This window comes from Nannobrachium achirus (genome assembly GCF_963921795.1).
Source record: "Nannobrachium achirus genome assembly, chromosome: 15".
Taxonomy (NCBI): Eukaryota; Metazoa; Chordata; class Actinopteri; order Myctophiformes; family Myctophidae; genus Nannobrachium; species Nannobrachium achirus.
The window spans coordinates 19,042,434-19,067,595 of record NC_137822.1 but is presented as its reverse complement, the minus strand read 5'-3'; the positions used below and the strand labels follow the sequence as shown (position 1 = coordinate 19,067,595).

Sequence of the window (25,162 nt, the reverse complement as noted above, 5' to 3'; positions counted from 1 at the left end):
ACAATATCTACATAGGCCTACTGACACACATAAGGTATTCGGGTCAGTACTGTAAATGTAAGTGTTTTTCATTCAGAAAAGCATTTAACTAATCTAGGCCAGTTGACAATAGGCTATAAATCACTAAACATGGCAGTTTAATTTCAACCCAATCTTTCCCACTCACATAATAAGGAAATGCAGTAATTCATAATCAAACAAAAACCATTGAATTCTTGTAGAGGGAAGTATAATATTGTTTGCTGCTTTGGGCAGGGTTGATGGGAACCCTTGTTGCCCTTCCCTTATCCGATATGCAGTTCCTTGATGCTGTTCCTTGATGTCCTAAGTATGCATCTTTGTAATGTGCATGCGGGACATTTGATTAGATTAACGCATAAATAGCACCGCTCATTTCACACTGGGTGTGATTCTTATTTGTACTGCCTCTATAGCAACCACATAACAAGGTATTAAAGTTGTTAGAACAGAAAAGGCCAAATGCTTGTTCAAATAGTAGCATTTTGAGGTTGCTCTTAAAGATGTCCACAGAGGCTGCAGCTCTCAACACCTGTTGCAACCACTTTCAACTACTTGCAACAGAATCCCCAAACTGTGCCAGGTGGTTCTGCATTACAAATCATTGATGTGGACTGGCTTTTTATGCAGACATCACCAGGGACGTGCTGGCCATTGGGAAAAGCGGGACAACTCCCGAACGGCCGGTTCATTCCCGGCCGGTCCAGGCTGGCGATTAGGAAAAAATTAAAAATTAAATGTCTGCCTTCGTTCCATTTTGGGGGCTGGGCGGCCAACAAAGTAAATCGTCACTGTCGGGCAGAAACCTCGTATCTCCAAGTTTCAAATTTGTACTTTTTTTTCGCAAAGCAAAGCACTGCTTCATAATACAAGGCCGTCGCACAAAAATAGTGAAAACAGCAGATCTACAAGCACACAACGCCTCGCGTGCGAGGCGTTGTGTGCTTGTAGATCGGCTGTTTTCACTAGTTTAAATCATTTTTAAAATGATAAATACAAAACAAACGGTTTTGGACATACAAGGTTTCCTCCCGAAATATAACTCATGTAATGTAACAAGCCAGTGGGCCACTAGCTTGTTGTCACTTGTCATGATCTGAAATGGCAAATCTTTGAGTAGCAGCAATGAGGGCCTCTCCAACTCTTTTTCCCGGGCTGAATCAGGGGCCCACCACGTCCCTGGACATCACGCAACCTGGCCTCACCCACCGTCTTGACTGCAAAACTGTGCCACTCTTTCCAATTTGGACATGTGATATTTATTTATACATAGTTTGAACAACATTCGGCTTCTGCCTTCCTTACCGATACAGCTATACTGAGGGTGATATTACTCTGTCAAAACAACTTCTCAGTCAGTTTACCATACTGTTAGCTACGTAGAGCATTTCCTTTAAATGTATTGGTATAATTACAATGCTTATTCATGGCTGTAGTGTAGAAGAAGGATGTCATACACAGTCACACTGATTTCAATTAACACAACACGTAATCTATGCATTGCACCACAAAGGCTTTAAAAAAAGGCTCCAAACATCCCAAAACAAACTGGTGAGGCTACTGCTTGGTCTCACACCTAAAACATGTTTAACCCCTGCTCATTTTGATAGGTTGGATTGACTCAGAGTCAGAGGACAGAGCAATCTGGGAACCCATCGTCAAAAAAAGGATAAAACAGTGCCCTCTCTGTTTTGTCACATAATCTGTTCTTGGGAGATTAGGATAGAGCTATATGGGACAGAGTAAAGCAACTTGCAATGGGCCTGGTCTACAAAATACACTAGACTACTAAGACACCCATGTACCTGTCAAGCCATTGTACTTCCAAAATGTCAAAGACTTCCACAATCACAACACCAGAGGTAGCTCAAAATCACACCCAGATTTTCAAGTGAAGAGGATGATGTTATGCAAAATAAATGGGTAAATGGTGCATTTATATATAGTGCTTTTATTCAAGGCGCTTTACATAGATTGTGCATTACATTCACCCATTCATATACCGATGGTGGAGGAAACCATGCAAGGTACCAATCTGCTGAACTAGGGGTTCAGAGTCTTGCTCAAAGACTCTTTGACACTAACCCTGGGGGAGCCCGGATTCGAACTGGGAACCCTTCGGGAACCCTTTGTGATCTAATGACGGTTTCTCTACCCCTGAGCTATGCTGCCCCTTCAATGGGCTGTTTATCTTAAATGTTATGGTAAAGACCCACCTAGGAACATTTTTCAAATAATCAAAATATCACTCTGTATTCAAATATATAGCTAATACCTTGTAGAGTTTATGTGAAAAGATCTCATAGCTTGTCCTCGCCTTCTAACTTTTTCAATGTTTGTCCAAACCAAAGCTTAAAACAGTTCCATAATCTAAGCCAGCATGGAGAAGAATATGATATGACACCTGCAGAACATAATTAGGCTATAGTTCAATTTGACCATGCAGTTAAACCCAAGTATATATTTAGCTGACAAGGTACCCAAGGGCTTGGTCCGAATCTTTTTTCCCTCTACAGGAAATCTCTTCACTGGTAAAATCATGTGGTTAAATAACATGTCAAACAAAGCTCATAATAGCACACATGCGATTTCTATCAAATGCAACGCGGAATGTATGTTTTTAGATTACTTTGGTATGAGGAACCAAGTATGAAACTTAATAAGTCACTAAAATTGGCACTCCATCTGAGAGAGAGAGGAAAAAATTTAGCAGAATACAAATACCTTATCACACTGGCATGTGGGTTTCTCCTAAATTCTGATTGGTGTGTGAACTATCGAAAGCAGGTGGTCCCTCAAAGAGACGCTTTGTATATATCCCAGTTTGTAAAAGAAAGGGTCTTCAAGTAAAAGCTCTCATTGGTGTATGGAAGATGCTCTCTCTCAAGTTAGCACTGCTTCTCCTTATAGTCCTCCAGGACTCAGGTAATACTTTATCAATTGTTTGATACATGTTGATGTCACAGACAGTAAACCTTTTTTTTGTGCTCCAAATGGATTTGGTTCCATACAGTATGTAAAACTTTCTGAATTACTTTTTTACAGTGCACCTTTAGTCCTGCTGTCATTCACTGCACTGTAATGGAAGCATGAATATTGTGTTTACTACCCATATTTTTCAAGTGTATCGTGAAGTTGTAAAGTAATGAGAAAATGTGTCCTCTTATATTGGTAAATGGTGCATTTATATAGCACCTTCATCCAAGGTGCTTTACAGAGATTGTGCATTACATTCAGCCATTCACACACACACACACACACACACACACACACACACACACACACACACACACACACACACACACACACCCACACCTGCTCATTGGGAGCAATTGGGGTACAGTGTCTTGCTCATTGACACTTTGACACTACTAACCCAGGATCGAACTGAGACGGTTCCCATGCAGCCACTGTGTATCGTGACGTAAAGTAATGAGAAAATTAGTCTGCTTTTATTCTACTCCACAGCCCTGACAATGGTGTTTAATCTGGAGGGATCACCCAAGGTTGCAGATAACCTGAGAGCTGTAAGTTATGTTTCTTTTTTTTTCTCCTCCAAAACAAAAACAAACTAATTAATACACTTTTGGTGTACAAATGACCTCCATCAAGATCTCATAGATAAAACCATAGATAAAGATACATCATCATGATGAAACACATCATCATACTGCCAAATGTTTTATCTTTATTGTGTCCTTCCATGTCAATTAATTATGTAATATTAACACATTGAGGAAAAAGCAGAACATTGCAATACAATATATATTTGTATTGTAATTTACAATTGAGAAAGAGGAAACTGAACTATTTACATCTACCACTTCTCTAATCCTGATGGCCTGAGAACTAATTATCGAAACTGTTTGGCTGATGTTTTGTCTTTGTCTTGGCTCATTACCATCATTAGCATGTTGCATTTGTATAATGCAACATGAAATAATTTTCTGCACAATCAATGATCACCAACCAATATGCACTGTATATTATGCATCTGTAACAAGTATTAGAATGGCATGTCTACCTTATATTGTGGCTTAATCACTTACTGTAAGCAATACAGTATACTGTACTTTGTTGTACTATAAAATACCTGATCTACAAACTCACAATGCATCGTATCACTGTACTTTAAGTATTTAAAAAATATCTAAATTTCTGTTCTATTCAGACCGGGGATGTTTGCCAGGATTGTACCCAAATATTTGGACTTGTGGTTGACATGCTCTCCAACACAGACCTACAGGTAAATACTATGAATAAGTGATAGCCAAACTTTTCAATAGAATTCTGTTATTCATGTCTCACATCAATCTGAGGTTGATTATCAGAAATGCAAAAATGTTACATATGAGAAGGCTTTGAATGTCACATTGCCAGTTGACTTTCATTTCTTGAAAATATCAAACTTGCACATCCACTTTTATTAGTTGATTAAGATATGTTTAGATACAGGTGCAGAGGAACAGTCACAGGTGTACTGTGTGTAGCAGGCCCAGATTAACCCTATGTGGTGCCCCAGTGTGACCTCAAGTTGAAGTGTGATGCATCATCAGACAGTTGAATTCAAAGACATAATTGATTATGTCACGGCACAGCATCGATGCAGAATCATGCACGGCCGCATAGAGATGCAAGTGAATTGTCTTCATCTAAAACTTTTTAAGAAGTCCTCTACTCCACACTATCAACGCCATGTTTGATGTTTGTGTACAGTATCACTTCACTTCAAGGCTGATCAACAGCGCCACTTGAAGATAGTCACCCAGCGGTATTGCCGTACCACAAACATACAGAGACATATCGACAAATAGACATAGAGACAGTCATACACACTCGGTCGTTGGTCAGACATTGGAGGTGGTTGACGCCACTCAAAAATGAGTTACAATTACCTGTTGCACGTCTGACCACTAAGTTCCACTATCCTCTGTTCCTACACTTGGTGTTGTAATGTTTCACATTTGCCTCAGTTAGTCTCTGCAATGGAGGAAAGACAGCATGCAAACACTGCATTTAAACCACTGTTTCTAGAACTGTGAACCAAAGTAAATTGTGGGATTGTTTCTAATTAGACAAGAAGTTTAATGAAAATAGTTTTTGGGGTGAGGCACATTTCAAATGTTGAATAACTCATAATCAAGAACGAAAACGTTTTGACAACCTAATTCACATCCCTGTTCCAGAAAAAGATGACGGATGGCCTACATCTACATTTGTGTGACCGCCTACCTGGGCCAAGTGGTGCTGTCAAAATCTGCCATGAGAGGGTGGACCTGATGCTACCACTGGCCTTGACCTTCATCACGAGTGCTGTCGTAAGTTGCGGGCTTTTCTCCACAGTGACCTTCCCAAAACATAGGCATCTGTGTTCCTTGCTCCTGCCTGTGTTTAGTGTTTGAAAAATTCAACTTTATCATAAAGATAAAAACATGTATTGTTATTATCTCTTCTACAGAAACCACATCAGGCCTGCAGTCTCCTGGGGCTTTGTGGCTCCCAGTCACATGATAAGCAGGAGAGATTGTTGTTCAGCTATATCCAGGAAGGACTGAAGGCTACACTGTCACTGGACAAGGTCAGTGAAGTATACCCACACGGCACACGCACACAAACATCTGCCAGGCAGATATACGTACTTGTGTATTCCTTGGTCATCTTGTTTTCAGCAAAAAGGCAAGATACAAATGCACATTTTAATCATTCAAGGCTTTCACTGGACATTGCGGTTAAACATTAGAAGTGCTTACTGTATCTAACATCAAGATCTATGATGTACTTTTAATTTCCATAAACCTTTATATAGCCTACATGTTTGGGTATAATAAACTCAAACTCATTTTCTGCCCTAATGATGGCTAGTGGCTACTTCACAAACATTGTCTGTCTGAGCCGCAAACCCAAGGAATCCAATTTGCAGTTGCAGTTTCTCATTCTTAATTTATATTATACAACAGGTAGTTCCGAATCTGATTGGCTGAAATAGCTATCTACCCGTGATGATAATGAGCATTATTGCACGGCTTGTTTGAATGCTTGATTCTGATTGGTCAAGCGCTGAAATCAGCTGTGAATTATAGGTGAATAATGACTGCTCCGCTCTATAATGCACCGCTGCCTAATCAAAGGCTCAGAGCACCTATTACACTCGTGGGTCGTGCTTCATCGTGATTATGGGGACTTCAGTCCTGCCTACAGAACTCGTCTTTTGGCTCGTTCCTGCAGGCTGGCGTGCCGATAATCATGATAACGCACACCCTCTCGTGGGTATTGCTTAAATAGCCTATGTCATATGTTGTGTGCTAAAATAGCAGATCAACAAGCTTACAACACTTCACAATAAATTAGGCTTAAACCTTTTGGTTTCATGCTTAAAACCTTCTGGTTTAACTTCCCACAAGCCATAATGTCAAATAGTCTGTGCTTTTTTCTGTTGTTGTTTTTCTTTGCCTGTTTACCAGGGGCCGCCCACCACACAATGCAACTACTGCATACTTCTTTTCCAGACTTTGGAGAGCTTGCTTCCCAAAGAAGAAACTGTGGTGAGTCAAAACCAATCAAACATATACCACTTTAACCCTGGAATGCCTATTTTGGGCGTAGGTGAACTTTTTGAAAAAAAAAAGTAGGACATAACTGGTTATGGCACACAATATTGATGCATATACTGTACGTGCAGACACAAACACCAAATGTGGCCGTCCATCTCGCCCTACTGTACTGTATGTTCTGCTCTTTACAGTGTGCTGTGATTGAGGTGATGGACCAGTTTTGCACCATTTTGCCCATCTCCTACCAGGGCCAGTGCCATGCCCTGGTTGCCAAGTTTGGTAAGATACTGGTGGAGAGACTTCTGAGCTATGCCACCCCACAGGCCATTTGTGAACTTTTCCAATTATGTGTGGACCAGGAGGAGCCTTCTTCCATCGGTGAGTTAGCATGACTGCTTATCTCATTTTCTTTAATACATGTTCTCTTTTGAATCCATAACAGACAGCGCTATCATAAATGGAAAGCATGCATACAGTAGATACTGTAAAACAAGGTGGCCTCTCTCCTCTGTCTGTTTGTCCAACCACTATTTATGGTGTCTGTCTGTCTCTCTGTCTTTCTATCAGAGAGACCTTTTCAGGACCCCTGTATTATGAGAAGTCGCATGTGCAAAGATTTTAAGACAGCCCTTAAATGTGGGGTAGGTTAACCACTTAAGCCCTATTTTAAAAAAAATGGACATAAACAAAAGTTGATCACATTGAGTTGTGAGCTTGTAGATGTTATTTTCAAAACAATTTCAAAAGCAGCGTATGTGATGTCTGGGTTAAACTGTTTAAGCAACAACACGAATATAGGTTTAATTTTGATAAAGGTTGATTACTGTAGCTACTGAGTTCTTGCTTTTAACTGTCTTGTGCAGACCGTGTCCTTCTGCCAGAAGTTTGCCTGGAAGGCTGTCCCAAGTAATGTCTTCTGAAGCTACGGTACTATGGGCACAATCACCATGACAAGATTGTGACAAATGTTGGGAATATGAATCAACCAGTCTTTGCCACCACAGATGACCCTGCAGGTCTTTCAAAATCTAGCTGCAAATATTACTCAAGCTGGTCATTGTCAATGTCTTTATCTGCACTTCATTCAGGCTTGTGTTAGCACTGATTTCATATCATTCTACCATTCCATCTATTGTGATTTTGTATAGGTCTACATGGTCTGTAGAAGAGACTCAAAGAGACTTGACTTTGCTTGTAAAAACAAAATATAATAGAAATCTAGAATCAAACTATGCACAAAAAAAAACGTAAAAGCTCCACTTTAATGGCAAGATAAAAATGGGTTGCAGAGCATGTTCTCATATAAATACTGCAATGTGTAACTTCAATCAACCCTTATTTTGATTATATGAGTGGTATTTTTGTGTTTAATATTTTCTCATTGCATACTAATAATAATAAACTTTGATTGGTACAAAACTGGTTCCTATACTGTGGACATAGTTTGGGGATTTCATCAGCTTTGAGGCAACCCCATGTGCTGTTATTCTGTTTCATCAGGCACAACCACCAAGAGTCACTCTTATTTCCCCATCAACGTCTCATAGCTGGTTATGAAGGGTCAGATGGTGACAAGTAATACCTAATTTATGCCTTAGGCCTAGAATTATTGAATGCTTTAACTAGTGAAAAATAGCAGATACACAAGCTCACAGCGCGGCACCGAGTGCCGCGCTGCGAGCTTGTAGATCTGCTATTTTTTTAAAGTCGTGAAAATGTGTGCAAATCTTTGAATATGTGTATTTTCAAAGCGAACGTTTGTAACTGAAATTTTGCTTCTGGGTGGTCCCTGGAACTAAATATTTTGAGATGGGGGTCCGTGGCCAAATAAATATTATTTTGGGGGTCCTTCACATGAAAAGGTTTGAGAACCACTGACGTAGTAGTCTCTCAAGAACAGACTAACTGAGCTCCATTTAAGTGAAAAGGACCTTTTCTTTGACGATGGCTAGCCAGATTGCTGACATAGAAACATAGTTTTTTCCAAAAACCTTAGAAGGATTCAAAAGACACTTATAGAATCGGGTCAAAATTCTAATTTTCACGATTTTTCAAAAATAGCAGATCTACAAGCTCACAGCGCGGCCCTTTTTTCAATAGTGCCTTCATTAAGGTTAAGGAAACCCTGGTGAAGGTCAATAACTATGCAACAGAACAGAGTTTGTGGCAACTCTATTGAAAACATGCATCAAATCAGGATCAAAATACAGACGGATGGGACCATTTAATTCAGGTAGTTTGTAGACACAAAATGGAGGACAAGAGAGGCAGCAGTTGCAAATTCAGGTTTCTCTAAATCTTTTTTCCAGGAATTTTAAGTCCTTTTCTACTAGACCAGTGGTTCTCAACCAGGGGGTCCCCAAAATATTGTGTCCCCAGATGATTAACTAAATGTGCAACATTGTTTTCTCTCTCGCCTGTAAACAAACCAACATAAAGTTGTATAGAGGGTATCTGCACATTTCTGAAGTGACAATTTAAGAACTTTTGAATACCTCTAAAATGACAAATTAAACATTGGCCAAATTGTCAAATATTAGAGGCAGAAATTGTGAAAATAGCTAATCTACAGCGGGGGGGTCCCTGTTAAAATATGATTATTTTGGGGGTCGCGGCCTGAAAAGGTTGAGAACCACTGTACTAGACCACAAACACCTACAGTGCATTATGCCTAGATTGCCTTCTAGAACCTTTGCATAATGGAGAAACCCCAAGATATTCACACTTTTTAACATCTAAATTATATTCACTTGCAACAGTAGAAACATAAGTGTTATTTGCTAAGAATGAAGAACAGCATTTCCTGTTGAGGGCAGTTTGAAATGTGTTACTTTTGTCGCCAACAAAAAAGTAAAAAAAAGAATTGGCTCCTCAACATTGAGTGGTGGAGGTGAACAGACCTAATGGTTGTACAGGGTTGCTTTTAAGCCAGTAACATGTAGGCACTAATTAACATGTAGTAACTAATTAAAGGTAGTGTAAGTGATATTATATATTTAGTGAAAGCATTATATTCTGATACTAAAATTGTATCTTCTAATTTATTTGTGGCATCACTTCCAATTTCACTTGTTTATCCTGTATCCTTATGTTTTATGAAATTGGTATCCCGACGTGAAAATCAGATTTGTTTACCAACAAGACAAGGAGACTCCCGTTACTGAATAAAAACTCTAGTCTATAGCAATGAGTACCATCAGAATATAGAGCTATTTTACACTCATTTAAAATATATCACTTACCTTACCCTACCTTTAAATATATAAAAACACCCCAAAAAGCTACTGTATTGCTGTATAAATGAATGCCTGTTGTAAGTTAAACTTTGTTTATTATTATTATTACACAACTGCAGTGGTTGGAGGAAGTATCTTGGTGGATGCCATACAGAATATGTGATGCCACAGAGGATGAGATGAGATTTGAAGAGACATTGCACCTTAGGGTTATCATATTTATTCAAATACTGGCCAGGCAGGGCAGCAATTCAAGTTAAAAACATTTTGAGATGTGGACATGGTGCTCAGAGGTAACACAGGGTCACAGCTACTGTAGACATTACAACAGGTGCAGAAATGTGGAAATTGTCACGGTTGGGTGGAAACCTTTAATGTCCAAAAACCTTGGAACCCAAAGAAAATGTGTTCCAATGGAGTTACTTAGTCACAAGCTGTAGTTTAGTCACACGATGTTAATGGTTGTTGGTTCAATATTTATAAACCCCAGAACAGTCAAGCACAGTCAGACTGAACTGCTTTCACTTTGACTTCCCTTCAAGGGAAATAGCCATAGATCTGCCATTTTTGCTACTTGTGTGTGATACTGTAGTACGACGAAGTGGGGCATTAATTTACAAAAGAAAATAATAATAATATGGAGATTCAAGGTTTCAGCCCGAGAGCAACAAAATGGGAGAGTGAAGGCAAGGGCAGCACATTAGAAAAGGCACTTTTACTTCACTATCCTGACAGAAAAGCACTTCCAAAAATGGAAAAACAAAACCATCTTCTCCTCAAAGGCCCACATGAGAGCATGTAAACAGGCTGGTTTCTCTGTACAACACCAGACAAATATTTGCTTTCATCTGTGAGCAAGTGGGAGGATTCAAATATATTGGGTGGTGGGGGGTGTGCACACACTTTGGGAGGTCTAGTCATCAGATTGTCATTACATCTTCAGTCTGGGGGCATGCTTTCAGCGCCACCCTGTGGCAGTGACCTGAAGTTTTTCTGTACAACACTCCAGGAACCACAAGGTGATGCCTAGGGGCAAATCATATAAAAGGTTTCTCAGTAGACATTTTAATGGGGGTGGCACCGAGGTGCTCAGCCGTCTACAAAAGTGTTTGTTCCCCAAAGCTTGGCTTCCTTTTGTCTGTCCGGCCAAGGCTAATCTTGCGAACCACTACACTGATTGGTGTCAAATCTATATCTAATATCTTCTTCATTTTATGAATTCCGGCTAGAGACATGTGGAAGCAATGCTGTTATTAGACCAGTGGTTCTCACACGTTTTTAATTTCAAGGACATTTCTTGTGTTAGAGAGCTTTAGGGGTCCTTTTGGACCCCCCTCAAGGAACCCTGAGGGCCCCTTGCTCCACTTTGAGAACCCCTGAAATAGGACTAGTTTTTTCCACCTCTGCATAGCACACACACCAATTCTCCAGCCCATTATGTATTCCACATGAATGGGCAAATGATCCAACCTCGATATGTGACATTCATTTTTTAGAAAGCACAAGACCTACGTACATGAAAAACATTGTGCAATAACTAACTAAAATTATTTGATGTGAATGTGCAGTTTGAAATACAGAATTCACCCATTATATTAATTCAATATAACAATTTCCATGGCATCCTAATTCCATAGAATTACAGTAAACAATATAATTGTACGCATATTTTTGGCTACAGCTGTCCATTGCTGCTTACATTATTCAGCTTAACCACAAATACTTTGTCGTACAACAAATGAATTAACTTGCCGCCTGCCAATGTGGTGTGATCATGCAGATCAGCTATTTTCACTACATTTGAAAAATGTTTCTCAAAAACGGACACCAGGCTGTGAAAGCTTACACCATAGGGAATGCCAGCCTTTGCACAAACATGGAAATAAGGTAAAAGATTTTGTCCTTACGGCTCTAAATTATTTCAGATATGTTCAGATTTTTCTTTTTAAAGAAAGAAAAAAGAAAAGAATGTGAAGAGACTGTACACGCTTCACATACTGTTTTCTAGTCTTGGCGAGCAGTTTGTGAAAGATCAGAAAGCCCTTCTAATTTTGCCATCAGAGTGAAGGGAGGACAGAGCAGAAGACGCTCCAACTGAGTCTCTCCAACTCAACTGGTCAAGGCAGATGTCAGGTTCTGTTCGAGGGTTCTTTCCATTAAAGCTTTTATGGTAGTCATTATTATTATTATTTATTGTTAATATTATTAATATTGAGATTTCCCTTGCTGCCGCCACCAAGTGCTTGATCATGGGGAAATTGTTGGGTGTGGTCTTGACCAGCTCTTAACATTTGTTGTGATAAATACAATGGTCTTAACTTGAAGAAACTGACCAACTCAGAGGTTCTCAAAGATGTCTTTCCTCACCCTTTAGTAAGTATAAGGGCCCAAAAGGGTGCCAAAAACCTTTATATTGTGTTTAAGTGAAATTGTCAAAGGGTAAAGGCAGCTGCCCAGGAGCGACTGAGACTGAAGTATACAGATGTATACTTTGTTGCACAACTATTGCTAGCTTGGAAATCAGTTAATTTCATACATTAGGCTTGAGTTTCTCCGTTGGTATTATCAGAGCCATTGTCACTGCAGGAGGGGGAGTGCCTTGGTCAGAAGTGGACGAAAACGAACACATTAAAACCGGGAAAGCATCGGTTCAATTTCTTGCGTTGGCTATTCAAAAGCAGCAGATATATAAGCTCACAGCTCGTCACTTCGCACCGCGTTGCGAGCTGGTACGTCTGCTATTTTTGAGCAAGCGTTAGAACAACTGATTTAGAAGGCATTTGTAGAATCAGCCTCAGCTTAATGGGTTAAAGCAGTGGTTCTCAAAGTGGATTCCAGGAACTCTGTGGTTCTAAATTGACCCATACAAGTCTGTAACTCTGACAGTACACAAATGCCATAAATGTGAAAGTTTGAGAAACATTGGGTTAAAGTACATCCGGTTCACATTCACTCTGAATCTTAACCAACAAAATAAATAAGCACTAGAAGGTCAGAATGATTTGATTGTGCAACCCAGCAGAAACACAAGATCATTAGCAGCTTCTGACTTCTCTGTAACACGTCAGAAAACTTGGGTCTGGAGGGACGGCACAATCTCAAAATGACTTTGACGTTATATTTTCCTTGTAAAGAGTTTGCTGAAACACTTCAGCCCGATACACTCTGACGAATAGTGAAAATAGACGATCTGCACATTCGTGAGTTTGAATATCTGCCATTTAAACTATTTTGAAACATTTTGCCTATAATCATTAATCACGTCCAAAATAAGGACGCCAGGTTGAAAGCGGTTAAATTAACTGGGTTAGACCATGCTTTCAGACAAATCCAAAATATTCAAACGGGCTAGGTATGAGCAGTGACCTACTGTAAAGCAAACTTCAACCCTATTTGTGCCACAAAGGTCTCCACATGGGTGAAGATGGGGTCGGGGGTTGTGGGGACAGTGCTGACATTTCTTTGATGGCAAGGCATCTTTGAAACAAGAAAGTCAATGAGCGAAACAAGACAGCGGAGCGCATTTACAGGAGAGTGCAAACCATTAAAAGAAAGCAACGGAATGTCTCGTCAGGCTTTTCAAAATACTGTTTACCATATGACTTGTTAATGTTAGGAAGTTTATAGTCTACTTTGTATACAATTTTCCATAACTTAAGGTTAATACTAATCATGTGCCCTTTAGTTGTTGTACAGTATATGCAAAGTACATTTGCATATACAATTCATCCTCTGAATTTAACCACCCCGACTATTAGGTATAGAGGGCAAGGGAAATAAAGGTAAATCGTACCGAGAAAAGAAAAAAATACACAGAATGGTTAAAAAAAACCGAATGCCCAAAGAAAGATGTGTTGATGATGGCATATTCCCCATTTTTGGCACCTGAAAATTCTGTTGCTTTCTGTTAAAGGATGAGGGCAGTACTGGTGGGGGAGGGGTAGGGGTGGACATATCTCTATATGAGAGGCACGGGGAAATGGAGGAACATACTCTCCTACTAGGCATGCCGGTTTCTCTGCAGTGCACCTACAGAGACACCTGGAAATGGGGTTCAGTATTTGAGCTTCTTGGGCATCTCCCAGGGAAAGGCCTCTCGGCCAAAGTGACCATACGCTGCCGTGCGCTGGTAGATGGGCTTCTTCAGATCAAGCTCCCTAGGACACACAGAATGGAATTAACGCAAATGTGTGTGACGTTAAATACAAATCATAAAACCCATGTATAAAGCAGCTTCTAAAAGCATAGGATGGCCTGGACTCAAAATCTGCTGCAAGTGACATTCACTGCCACGGTATTAATTAGTTAACTTATCTGTCCACTGCCATGAGGTTTTCAATGTTAATTTATTTATTTTTTTTGCTGGCAGCTGGAATGCACCATGTGACCAGTTAAATAAATGGTCTTAAAATAATCACATGGCTGTCTTGTAATTGGGAGGAAAAAAGTAAACCGGAGCAATGAATAATAATGGAGACACAGACGGTAAACAGAAGGTACATTTTCTGAATGGAATACCAATTGGACAAGCTGACCTTTCTCCTGAAATTATTTACTAAAAAGTTTGAGAGACAGGGACACCCATGTCACTGAACAAACATCTAGTAGCAATGATTGTCATCTGAACGTTTAAAGGGTCATTCCCACCGGGCACGATGACTATAGCAATGATTGTCATCTGAACAACGTTTAAAGGGTCATACCCACTGGGCACGATGACTATAAAGATATATCTTTTTAGAAATCGTTCTCAACTCAAGGTAGTGTCCACACCACAAGGATAAAACCAACATAATTGATGTGAACACCAACATAATAATCGTTAATGATGATTATAGTTATCTTTATTATGCCCGGTGGGAATGAACGCTTACACAATAAACTTTTTGTTTTAACCAAAACAAATCACTTACAGCACCAACCTCATAACCCCATAATGTTACCTGACAATAACCCCAGGACGGAGGTCAAAGTTCTTCTTCACAATGTCCAGCAGCTCCCTCTCGCTCATCTGCGAGGTCCCGTAGTGGAAGATAGAGATGGAGAGTGGATGGGCAACACCAATGGCATAGGCTACCTAAAGGAGAGTCCATCCACAAAACAGGATACATTTAGCCAAAGCGAACACAAGAAAATGCATGTGCTGAAGGAATCACAAAGTCAAAATATCGGGTGGAAACATAGGCTTACTCCAAGGTCCTCCTCACCTGGACCAGAACACGCCTACAGAGCCCAGCCTTCACCAGAGACTTGGCCACCCAGCGGGCAGCATAGGCAGCAGAGCGGTCCACCTTAGTATAGTCCTTGCCAGAGAAAGCCCCTCCCCCATGGGCCCCCCACCCCCCATAGGTATCCACAATGATCTTACGACCCGTCAGACCAGCATCACCCTGTGGGGAAAAAACAGAAATTAAGAAAAATTGTCTTTGCTGTATGTTTTTGGAATATACAGGCTATGACTTAGGCTAAGGATTGTAATATGCATGCAGGCCGTGTCACACTGAAATATACTTCAGGGCAAGAACTCAAAACACTGATATAAATGATGGCTTTGGGCAATGAGACTTAACTCATTTGCTGCCCCCTCACGAGTTTCCCCAGTTATTCCTGTACTCTGACCCCGCCCGCCTGGGTTTCGGGCGGAATTGCATGTTTGATTCCCATACCAACCCCATCTTTCAAACATGGCAGCCATGTTTGTTTAGATTTGAAGAAAACATAATGGCTGCTATCTATACTATAATTTTGCGAATGTCTGTCTGAGTGAGTGAGTGTCTGTCTGTCTGAAACAGCGTTTCTCCTCAGTGGCTGGAGCAATTGATCTGAAATCGCATCACCATTAGCATATGAACACACCTGACATAACTGTGAAGCCCGTTTGTCACTTTCACAAATCGTATGCTGTATATTAGCATTTTTATGGTGTATCTACTATCTATTCTGCATCTAGCATGAGGCACATCTATTCTGCATCTAGCTTGAGGCAAAATGTTTAACCAGCTCTGTGTGTGTGTGTGTGTGTGTGTGTGTGTGTGTGTGTGTGTGTGTGTGTGTGTGTGTGTGTGTGTGTGTGTGTGTGTGTGTGTGTGTGCAGGCAGGCGGGTGTGTGTGCAGGCGGGTGGGCGGGCGGGCTGGGGGAACAGTATCTCTGTAGCCATTAAACGAAACGGGTTTCTTACATTGATGCTCCTACATCATGCAAGCACCAGTTAAAGTTACTTTCCATCCCTCATATACTATGTGCACAGTGCACATCCCATAACCCACACACTGCACATCATTTTGGAGCTCATATCTTTGAACGGGTAAGGGCTAGTCTCATGAATGCCTGAACAGATTTCCAAGCAGATTTTTTGTTTGAAAGCTGTGAATGGCGTGCACACACGTGGTGCATGATCTATGCATGGGCGTGCATGATCCGTGCACTATGAATTACGTGGAAGTCTATGGAGACTTGTGGCATCCTGGCACTTTGGCAGCCAATTGTACTTAAATTACTGTCATAAGATCAGTCTTATGTATTCATGTAAGAGAGTGGCTCAACGCCTCTGCCAGAAGACCACAAGCCTAATATTTCCCCACTGTCCCCAGTCAAGGGGAGATATATTTTCATGGTGAATTGTGACACAGGACAATGAAGAGTGAGAGGAAACCATTGATCTTATGTAGTCGACATATACGTAACTGGCACAGTTCTCACCTGTGGGCCTCCAATAACAAAACGGCCACTGGGCTGCAGGTGGTAAATGGTGTCATCGTCGAGGTACACGCTGGGAACCACAGCCTTCACCACTTGTTCCTTCAGGGAGGTGCGCATTTCATTCAGGCATATGACCTCATCATGCTGCACAGACACCACAATGGTGTGCACCCGCATTGGTAGCATGGCACCACGGTCCTGTTTGTACTGAACGGTCACCTGAGAGACAACAGAGCAATTGATCTGGGTTCATGAACTAAATACATTACATTTCACCGAATAATAGTAGTTCAGTTGGGCAGATGGCAAACAACATTTATTGGCAAAATGACCTATGATTATGTACAATATATAGCAGAAGCGACTGTTTAGACTAGAGTAAACAATTGCATCTGTTTAGACGGGTATCGATCCTTTAAAAAACTGATTCGTAGGAAGGGATGCATTTGCCTTACCTGAGTTTTGGAGTCTGGTCGGAGCCATGGCAGCGTTCCATTACGCCGTAGCTCCGCCATCTTGGCATTGAGCTTGTGAGCCAGGACGATGGTAAGAGGCATGCACTCCTCAGTCTCATCAGTGGCATAGCCAAACATCAGACCCTTTTACAGACATGCAATATGACCAGTCACAAACAATTAAGATAAATTAAGCCAGACCCTAGATACTATAACAATGAACTGAGATTTGATTTTTAACCATGTTAGCCCAAGCATCACCATTTTGTTCATATCAGAAGGTTTTTAACTAACCCTAAACCTTTGAAAATAGAACATCTACAAGCTAAAACATATTCTCATTTACAGTAACATTACTTCAGTCTACTACCTCCTTTCTAGCCAGCTATGTGACGTGTGTATTGTTTTGTTAAATGTTGTGAATTTCAACATTATTTGTGGGCCATTAACAACAATATGCCTCTCTTTTGGAACTGTAAAATATTGTGCAACTGGAAATGGTCAGCACGAAAAAGGCCTATCTGGCTGACTGAGACAGATCAGCATTTCTCAATGCCAGCACTAATGAGACTACTTTTGCTGCTTAGTACAGTATGTAGCTAGCCAACATAAAACTCAATCCTCAATGTTATAACCTTTTCTACAGGGCCAGCTTGTCATTTCAAGTCAAAACATATTAATGTTGGTCAACCAACCAAAAAAAGGGAACGTCCTTGGGTCATTGTGTGTCCACGCAGAGTGGACACTGTTCAAAAAAAAAGTGTGTACAGGGAGAGAGTGGTGTGTAAATAGCAGCTGCACAAATGGGCTCTTTGGGTCTTGGCGATTTACAAATCATTCACCGAAGAGTTGTTTTCATCCCCGATTATATGTACAGTACATGGGTGTTGTGAGCATGCAGACTGTGTGTGTGTGTCTCTCTTCGCAGAGCTGAGCAACTGTGCAAGACACACAGCCCAATCAGCTAATGAGCCATAGGAAGGACTATGAAGGCTGATTCATAGTGCTGTACAATGGTGTTGTTACCCAAGATACAAGATTGTAGATCTGCTATTTTTGGCTTAATTTAAACTAAGGGTAACGTATTAGCTGTGACTATACTTTCCTGCCATGCTGAATATTATACTTTCCTGCCATGCTGAATATTATTGTTGCATCGTCAACCAGTCTGGTTTAATTACGAACTGACCGACTTCCTTCTCATTTAGGATCTTTATCGCTGTTCCCTTATGGCAGCAGGACTCTTAAAACATAAATCTATATGTTACATTTCAATGTGATGCTTTTCTGTTATCAATGCCACCCATGAACTAATGAAAGATTTTCCTGGTTCTTTGTCTGTGGAATTACCTAGACTGCTGAATTTAAGGATGGGTAATGGGAATGTTGACTATAATAGGCTGGCCCCCAATGGTCCAACACAATTAAATTACAGATCCTTTTATTACTCAATGCAAGACAAAAACATGCACATGTTGAAGACTAAGGCCCTCAAACCTGGTCACCAGCCCCCACGTCCTCCTCCTTGCGGTCCAGGTGGACGCCCTGAGCAATATCAGGGGACTGCTGCTCTAAAGCCACCAGTACATTACAGGTCTTATAATCAAAGCCTGTAGGATGAGAGAGATCAAATCTCAGCTAAATGTTTCCCAAAACGTCAAACAATGCCATTGCATGAATGCACCTTTGCATCAGCCATTGCCAAGCAAGCGTCCATATAGTACCTTTGGAAGAGTCGTCGTAGCCAATGTGCTTGATCGTTTCTCTAACAATCTTCTGGTAGTCGACGTTGGCCCGGGAAGTGACCTCTCCTGCCAGCAGGATCATCCCCGTCTTAGCTACAGTCTCTGAGGAGACACAAACATATACAGTATAGTGGTTACACATAAGTTTAATTTTGACACTAAAATGATACTCCTCGGTTTTAATCTCCTCTGTTTTTTCTAAATCTCTCTTTAGAAAAAAAAAAAAAAAATCTTTGTCCAACCAAATTTGATCTGCAAGGTTCAAAACATGTCCCTTCCGGGCTCCCAAATCCTTGAACTCAGGGCCTTCGGTACAGGAATGTGATTGGAGGGTTTCCAGGTTTTGGATACAGAATGTTCATTCATTAAATAAAAGCTGGAACAATTTGGTAAAGGCTGTTCTGTAAGCTGCAACCTACACGATTTAAACACCCTATCCCTTAATCCATTAGGTGCAGGTGCTTTACTAGGTTTAATTCTAGCTAGGCTGGCTGCTACATATGCCTGTGTCAGTACAATTGGTATTAGTGATCAGTGGTGTTAGTGAAGATATCAAAGCTATCATCATCATTAAAGCACTTTTTTTATTCACATTAGCAAAATACAGTGGGACAGTTTCCCCCCTCCTAACTCATACCTTTGAATACATTTCAGGCTTCCCTAGCATTAGTGGAACAAAATCAACTCTTGTTTATATTTCATCCTATTCCTGTTCTAATGGAGGCTAGTTCTAATGTCTTATTCCTTCCCCTTTAGCCTAACTAGGTGCAATCTAAAAGCAGCTCCTCCTCTCATTAATATCAGTCACATTTCCACAAAAGCTGCTGTTTTATTATTACGGTACAATAATATGATTTTATGTATTTTTTATGGCACACAATGTTGCCCAAAACTGTGAGAAAGCCCTAAATTTGAGTTGTGGTTATTATGAAAGTTGATAAAGGAGGAGCAGGCCACACAGCTTGAGGCCAAGATGCAAATTATTCTATTTGTCAGAAACTAACTTTCCAAAGGATAGTCTGCTCAGGGATTTTTGACAGAAAATGGTGTATTTTATGGTGCATAATGTTGCCCAAAAACTAAGAAAGTTGATAAAGAAGGAGGAGGCCACACAGCTCGAAGCCACAATGCACATTCTTTTATTTATTTGTCAGAAACCAACTTTCGAAAGGATAGTCTCCTCGGGGGGTTTTGACAGAAAAACCTTGAGGCAAAAAAAAAGTAAACTCTAGCTCATTCAAATGCAATAAAACTGATCACAAAAGTCATATGGAAGTAACACGTTCTCAGCTTATACATCCACATCCTTACCACAAGCCACTTTGGCATCAGGGTCCTGTTTGAGGTGGGCATCAAGCACAGCATCACTTATTTGGTCACAAATCTTATCTGTGAAGGAAAGGAAAAGAAGGTTCAATGCACCTCTTTCCACATCACAGATTCAGAGAGAGCAACACAAGTGGACTCTTAAATGGACTACTAATACATTACTAGGGGTTGACAGTTGACACTAAGGTCTCAAAGGCACTTGCCTGTCAGGCAAGTACAGGTCATGTTCTACTTGCCCAAAGGTCTGGAAAGTGAATTGGCCATTATAAAATTATAGGTAAAATCTGCGCTTATGTAGGCTACCTAATGAATGCAAATCCAATCGATAACTGCTGAGTGGCGACAGTCACTTGGAAAAACATAACAGCAGCTAGCCAATGATATTTAATGAAGTGAAGATGGAATTGTCTTGACCCTCGGGCAACCTGAACGCAAACTTCCACTTTCCCAAATGTTTATTTACTTGCCACGGGCTATTAACAACTATGTAATTAAGAACTTTGAGACTTGTCACTTGTTTATTGTTTCAGACTACACCGTCCTGCAGCCATGCCTAAATTTAAATAATGAATATTGAAAAGCTACAAATGATTCATTTACAAAACTATTGTTAAACTATCCATCTTTAAGGAATGTAACACAGAATTATCAAACTTCATGATCTTTGCAAGTTTTCCATGACTAAAGGAATGTTTTGCTTGCGAGTTTCGTAACAAATCCTTGGCCAATGTAAGCTTCCAGATATACAGATTACCATAAAACACAGTGATGTGGTTGCAGCAGTGAAGGACCAGTCAGCAGAGCATTTCATTTTGTTGAGACAGTAGATGGGAAACACTGCTACAGTCTTGTGTTGTTAAATGCATTGATACAATGACATAAACTGCAAGATATCTGTCTGTTGAAATACATGTTTAATTTCTATTAGAAAGTTATTCAACATTTTATTCTTGAAGAGGCAACCGAAAGTCTGGTTGCATGAAGATTTATAGAATTTCTTAAGATTATTCTTGATTTCTTCATGAATCAGTCTTTGGGAAATAAATGATGCAACACCGGTGGCAACCGTTTGCTACTACTGTAACTGTACCTGGCTAACACCAGGATAACATTAACAAGTCTGGACTGGACAAAAATAATATTGTCAAGCCGGCTCCTGCACGCTTCCATTACATTAGACCACCACATTATGCGGTCATTTAACATAGCCAATTATTTAAATATAAGATTAGTCTATCTATGTTCCAGTTCAGAAATGCAGCCATTGCTACCATAACAACGGTGCCGCGCGCCGAAAAGTAGCAGATCATCAAGCTCACAACGAGTTGCGCCCGCGACGCGTTGTGGGCTTGTAGATCAGCTGTTTTCGGCGCAAGACGTCGTTCTTTACGTTGACAAGCTCCACGCGTGGCCGAGCCTGAAGGAACGTGGTGGCGTTGGTTAGCCTTGATTATTAGCAACCCCCCGAATGAAGACGTTTTTTTGAATGATGCAATATAGCATGATTTGTACGAATCAATGATATCACAGCCTGGTACTATTGTTGTGAGTAGGCTGTGGATATCATTACATAACAGTCAAAGAATGTGTTCTATTTGTCTGTCATTCAATGTTATATGAGATACTTCAATGGTTTCCAGTGGAAATAAGCTTAGTCTTTTCATGGATCTCCTTTTAGTAGACCTTGTACCAGTGAACTGTACCGTCATGAAACTGTACCTTTTCCTATGCAAACTTCTAATAAAGTCTTCAATCAATCAATCAATACTGTCGTTTTGTAATGTTAACATACAATTAGATAAGAAATATTCTGCAAGGTAACTAGTAAAAGTTTTCAAATACATGTAGTGTAAAAGTACACATTTGGATCCGAGATGTAGTGGAGCAAAAGTACAATTATTGGAAATTGGAAATACTCAAGTAAAGTTCTAACACCTCGAAATTGTACCCAAATAATTACTTGTAGTAATTACTTGAGTAAATGTACTCGGTTTGAGTCGGTTACTTTTTACACCACTGTCAACCAATTTTGGGCATGTCGTCATTACAGGCGAAAACGTACATAATCTTTCAACAACTACAAAAGGAGATGTACAATGCTTTTGTGTATTATAGCCTACTGCTATTTTTAAGATCGTTGAATAGGACTGACTGAAGGCATGCGCTGCAGGGGCAGGCTAAACAACATGATGCCACACATGACCTTGCTGCTGCTGCTGAGAAAAGCCCAACATGCTCGTTCTCCTCTCCAGGAAAGAACTGACATGATGACCACCAGATCAACTCACCTGGATGTCCCTCTCCGACCGACTCAGAAGTGAAGAGAAAACAGCCTTCATCAATAAGAGAGTTATGGAAACCGTTCAGCAGCTGGCCGTTCATTTTAAAAGACCTGAAAACACTCGAGAATCGAGATAGCAAACTAGCTTTTAGAATGATAATAATGCAGTCTCGGTGGTGGTTCTTTTCCAATGTATTTGTCGAGTTATCAAAAACCGGTTGTCTCTTACCGATAATAAACCATAAACGCGATAGAAAGATTGCGTTTCTTATAAATAGAGGGTTGACGGTTCACTCACACAGCTTAAATAAGAGACGATACAAGAACCTGTGTTTTGGCCGAGTGGTCCCAAATCCGTGTCTTTATCGTTTTAGCCAATGAATGAAGACCATGTGATGCAAAGGGGAGGGCTCGCGTTAGAATTGACTGTGGTCGATTCGCATTTCAGGTTGCTGATCCGGTCTAGATGTAGAGCTGGTACGGAACTCGCGCTTGCATTGTATGTGAGGTTGTGGTTACCGGATACAGTAGGCGGGCTCTAGCGCGGATCACTCTAGTTAATGCGGAATAGAAACCAGGCTTTCTACTGGTAGTGTGGAAAGTGACGCCAGGCGTTCTAGACGTTCTCTCGTTCTATAGGGGACTGGAGACCCCTGGTCTAACTAATCATATACGTTATTTACATTAGATCAGGGGTCCAGGAGGTTAAATATGTAAATAACATATTTTAACAACTATGTTATTAAGAACTTTGTTTACATTTATTGTTTAAATTTAGATTTAAATTTAAACAATGAATAATTGAAAAGCTACACATTTCAGTGATCAAGTTTTCCATGACATTAGTCACGGAAAATATTAGTCATTCAAATAGTTTCAATTTCAAGATCAATGTTAATTAATTAAATTGAAATTAATGAGAAAATTAATTTGGCATTAAATTGGACAGTCACTCAACTGATTTGGCCAGATGGCTTTCCAGTTGTTTTGTCAAGACTACACAGTAGCCTTAAAATAGGGTATATGTGGCCGGGAGCGCCGACGTAGTGGTCCTGGGCTGGCACAGGTTTCAACACCAGCCTGAGAACATGTTGCGGGTTTGAATCCCGTTCCCAACAACCTTTACTGCGTGTCACTCCTCATCTCTCTCCCCATTTCCTGTCAGTCTATTGTCATATCAATAAGGCATAAGAGCCCATACATTTAAAATAGCATATGGGCTATATGACATTTAATTGAATGCAATTGGAGTTCTTGAAAAGCCAACAAGGAAAGTTGATCTGCAGTGATTTTGCTTTCCCAATTTCAAAATTCTAACAATCAATTTTTGCCCTATTATTTTATTCTGTGTATATGGGTTTCTTCTTTCGTCTTTTTAATTATCATTACAAGCAAGATACATGCAAAATATCATTACTGTATTGACACAGTCAATATCCCCAGAAAAGTTAACAGTGAAAGTGTCTTCAGTGTGCAAAACATTTCTACAAGTTAAATATTGCTTTAAGGACAGGCTGTTTTGCTTAAGTATAGTCTCAAGCTACAATATAAACAGACATGCTTTGCTCAAATCGGGTGGAGTTTCTTATATTTGACAGAAAGTCAAATATCCCCTTGTTGTTTGAGTATAACGCTTAGGTTTCACATCTGAGCTAATCCACAGAGTAATTAACCTGAGTGCTAACAATAGGGGGTCCTCTATAAGCTGTGAGCATCTATCTGGCAGGATTGAAATCTCAGCATTTGCCAATACAAAACATAATAGTGCAACATCCTGCGCAACATTATATGAATGCCATGGAAATATGCAATGACAGCTGACACATTTTATATTTAGCCAAAAGGCTGTGGGAAATAAATTGTATGCCATTCAGTAGCCACAGAATATCAACCCACATGATTTCCCCACATGATAAGCTGCTTTCTTACAGTCTCCATCCTCTCTCAAATCTCTGGCTCATAAAGACTTTACTTTGTCCCAACACTATCATCCCAGCAGTACAGCATTAGGCAACACACTATGTATAGATGTTTTCCCCTTGTTACAGTATTGTTGTTTATCCAGCACGAAGGAAAACGTTTGCATGTAGTATATTTTTATTTTCTTCTTCCACTCACACACATCTAAAATAACAGTGTTTACTGCCAGGCCTATGCAAAGTCCCAAACATCCACAACAGTCTAAACATAAACTCTCTATAACTCATCTGTATAGATCAGGGGCCTTATTCACAAACCTAAGAATAAAGAGCACTGATCTTGGATCATTGGTTGGGTCACATGGAGATATAACACCAGGATGACTAAAATGGCAAAATGTACCAAGATCACTATCACTATTCTTATATATTTTATGGATATTGAGAATTTATATAATTAATCTGGGTCAAAACATGTTCTTTTCCAAACCAGTGTCACTCACATATTATTGCCAAGGGATGATGGGGAATACATCACACACGCACGCGCACACACACGTGCACACATGCACACACACACACACACACACGCACGCACGTGCGCACGCACGCACGCAAGCGCACACACACACACACACACACACAAACGCGCGCGCACACACACACACACACACACACACACACACACACACACAAACGCACACACACACAAACACGCACGCACACACACCACACACACACACACACACACACACACACACACACACACAAAACGTGTGTGAACTATGATACCATCACTACTTTGTGAAGTCTTACATAACATCATAGTTCAGGGTCCTGATTCTGATATAAGATAATGGATCATTTTCTCTCAATAACAATGGTCCACTCCATTGCTCTGACTGGTTTCACATTCAACATGTTTGTT

General features: G+C 40.3%; 1 protein-coding gene across 3 annotated transcripts; it reads right to left on the bottom strand.

Annotated features, from left to right (window-relative positions):
- Positions 1–10,019: 10,019 nt before the first annotated feature.
- On the bottom strand, positions 10,020–22,601 carry mat2aa (methionine adenosyltransferase 2Aa). 3 transcript variants are annotated; one of them, XM_080742530.1, is made up of 9 exons: positions 22,323–22,601; positions 20,017–20,094; positions 18,685–18,807; positions 18,458–18,570; positions 16,961–17,104; positions 16,506–16,724; positions 15,013–15,195; positions 14,749–14,882; positions 10,020–13,962 (listed from the first exon to the last, which is right to left on the bottom strand). In XM_080742530.1, the coding sequence occupies exons 1-9, from the start codon at positions 22,414–22,416 to the stop codon at positions 13,860–13,862; spliced, it is 1,191 nt and encodes a 396-aa protein (XP_080598656.1). In that variant the 5' UTR covers positions 22,417–22,601; the 3' UTR covers positions 10,020–13,859. The 3 variants fall into 3 exon arrangements, with proteins under 3 accessions (XP_080598656.1, XP_080598657.1, XP_080598658.1); XM_080742531.1 differs by lacking the exon at positions 10,020–13,962 and having other exon boundaries at positions 14,173–14,882; XM_080742532.1 differs by lacking the exon at positions 10,020–13,962 and having other exon boundaries at positions 14,755–14,882; positions 14,996–15,195.
- Positions 22,602–25,162: the final 2,561 nt, after the last annotated feature.

What these genes read in the sequence shown, in the direction of transcription:
- mat2aa (XM_080742530.1), bottom strand. Translation starts at nt 22,416, where the DNA reads ATGAACGGCCAGCTGCTGAACGGTTTCCATAACTCTCTTATTGATGAA. An exon ending in GGTCGGAGAGGGACATCCAG is followed by an intron (nt 20,095 to 22,322) that starts GTGAGTTGATCT and finishes TTTCCTTCACAG; the next exon opens with ATAAGATTTGTGACCAAATA. An exon ending in CTACGACGACTCTTCCAAAG is followed by an intron (nt 18,571 to 18,684) that starts GTACTATATGGA and finishes CTCATCCTACAG; the next exon opens with GCTTTGATTATAAGACCTGT.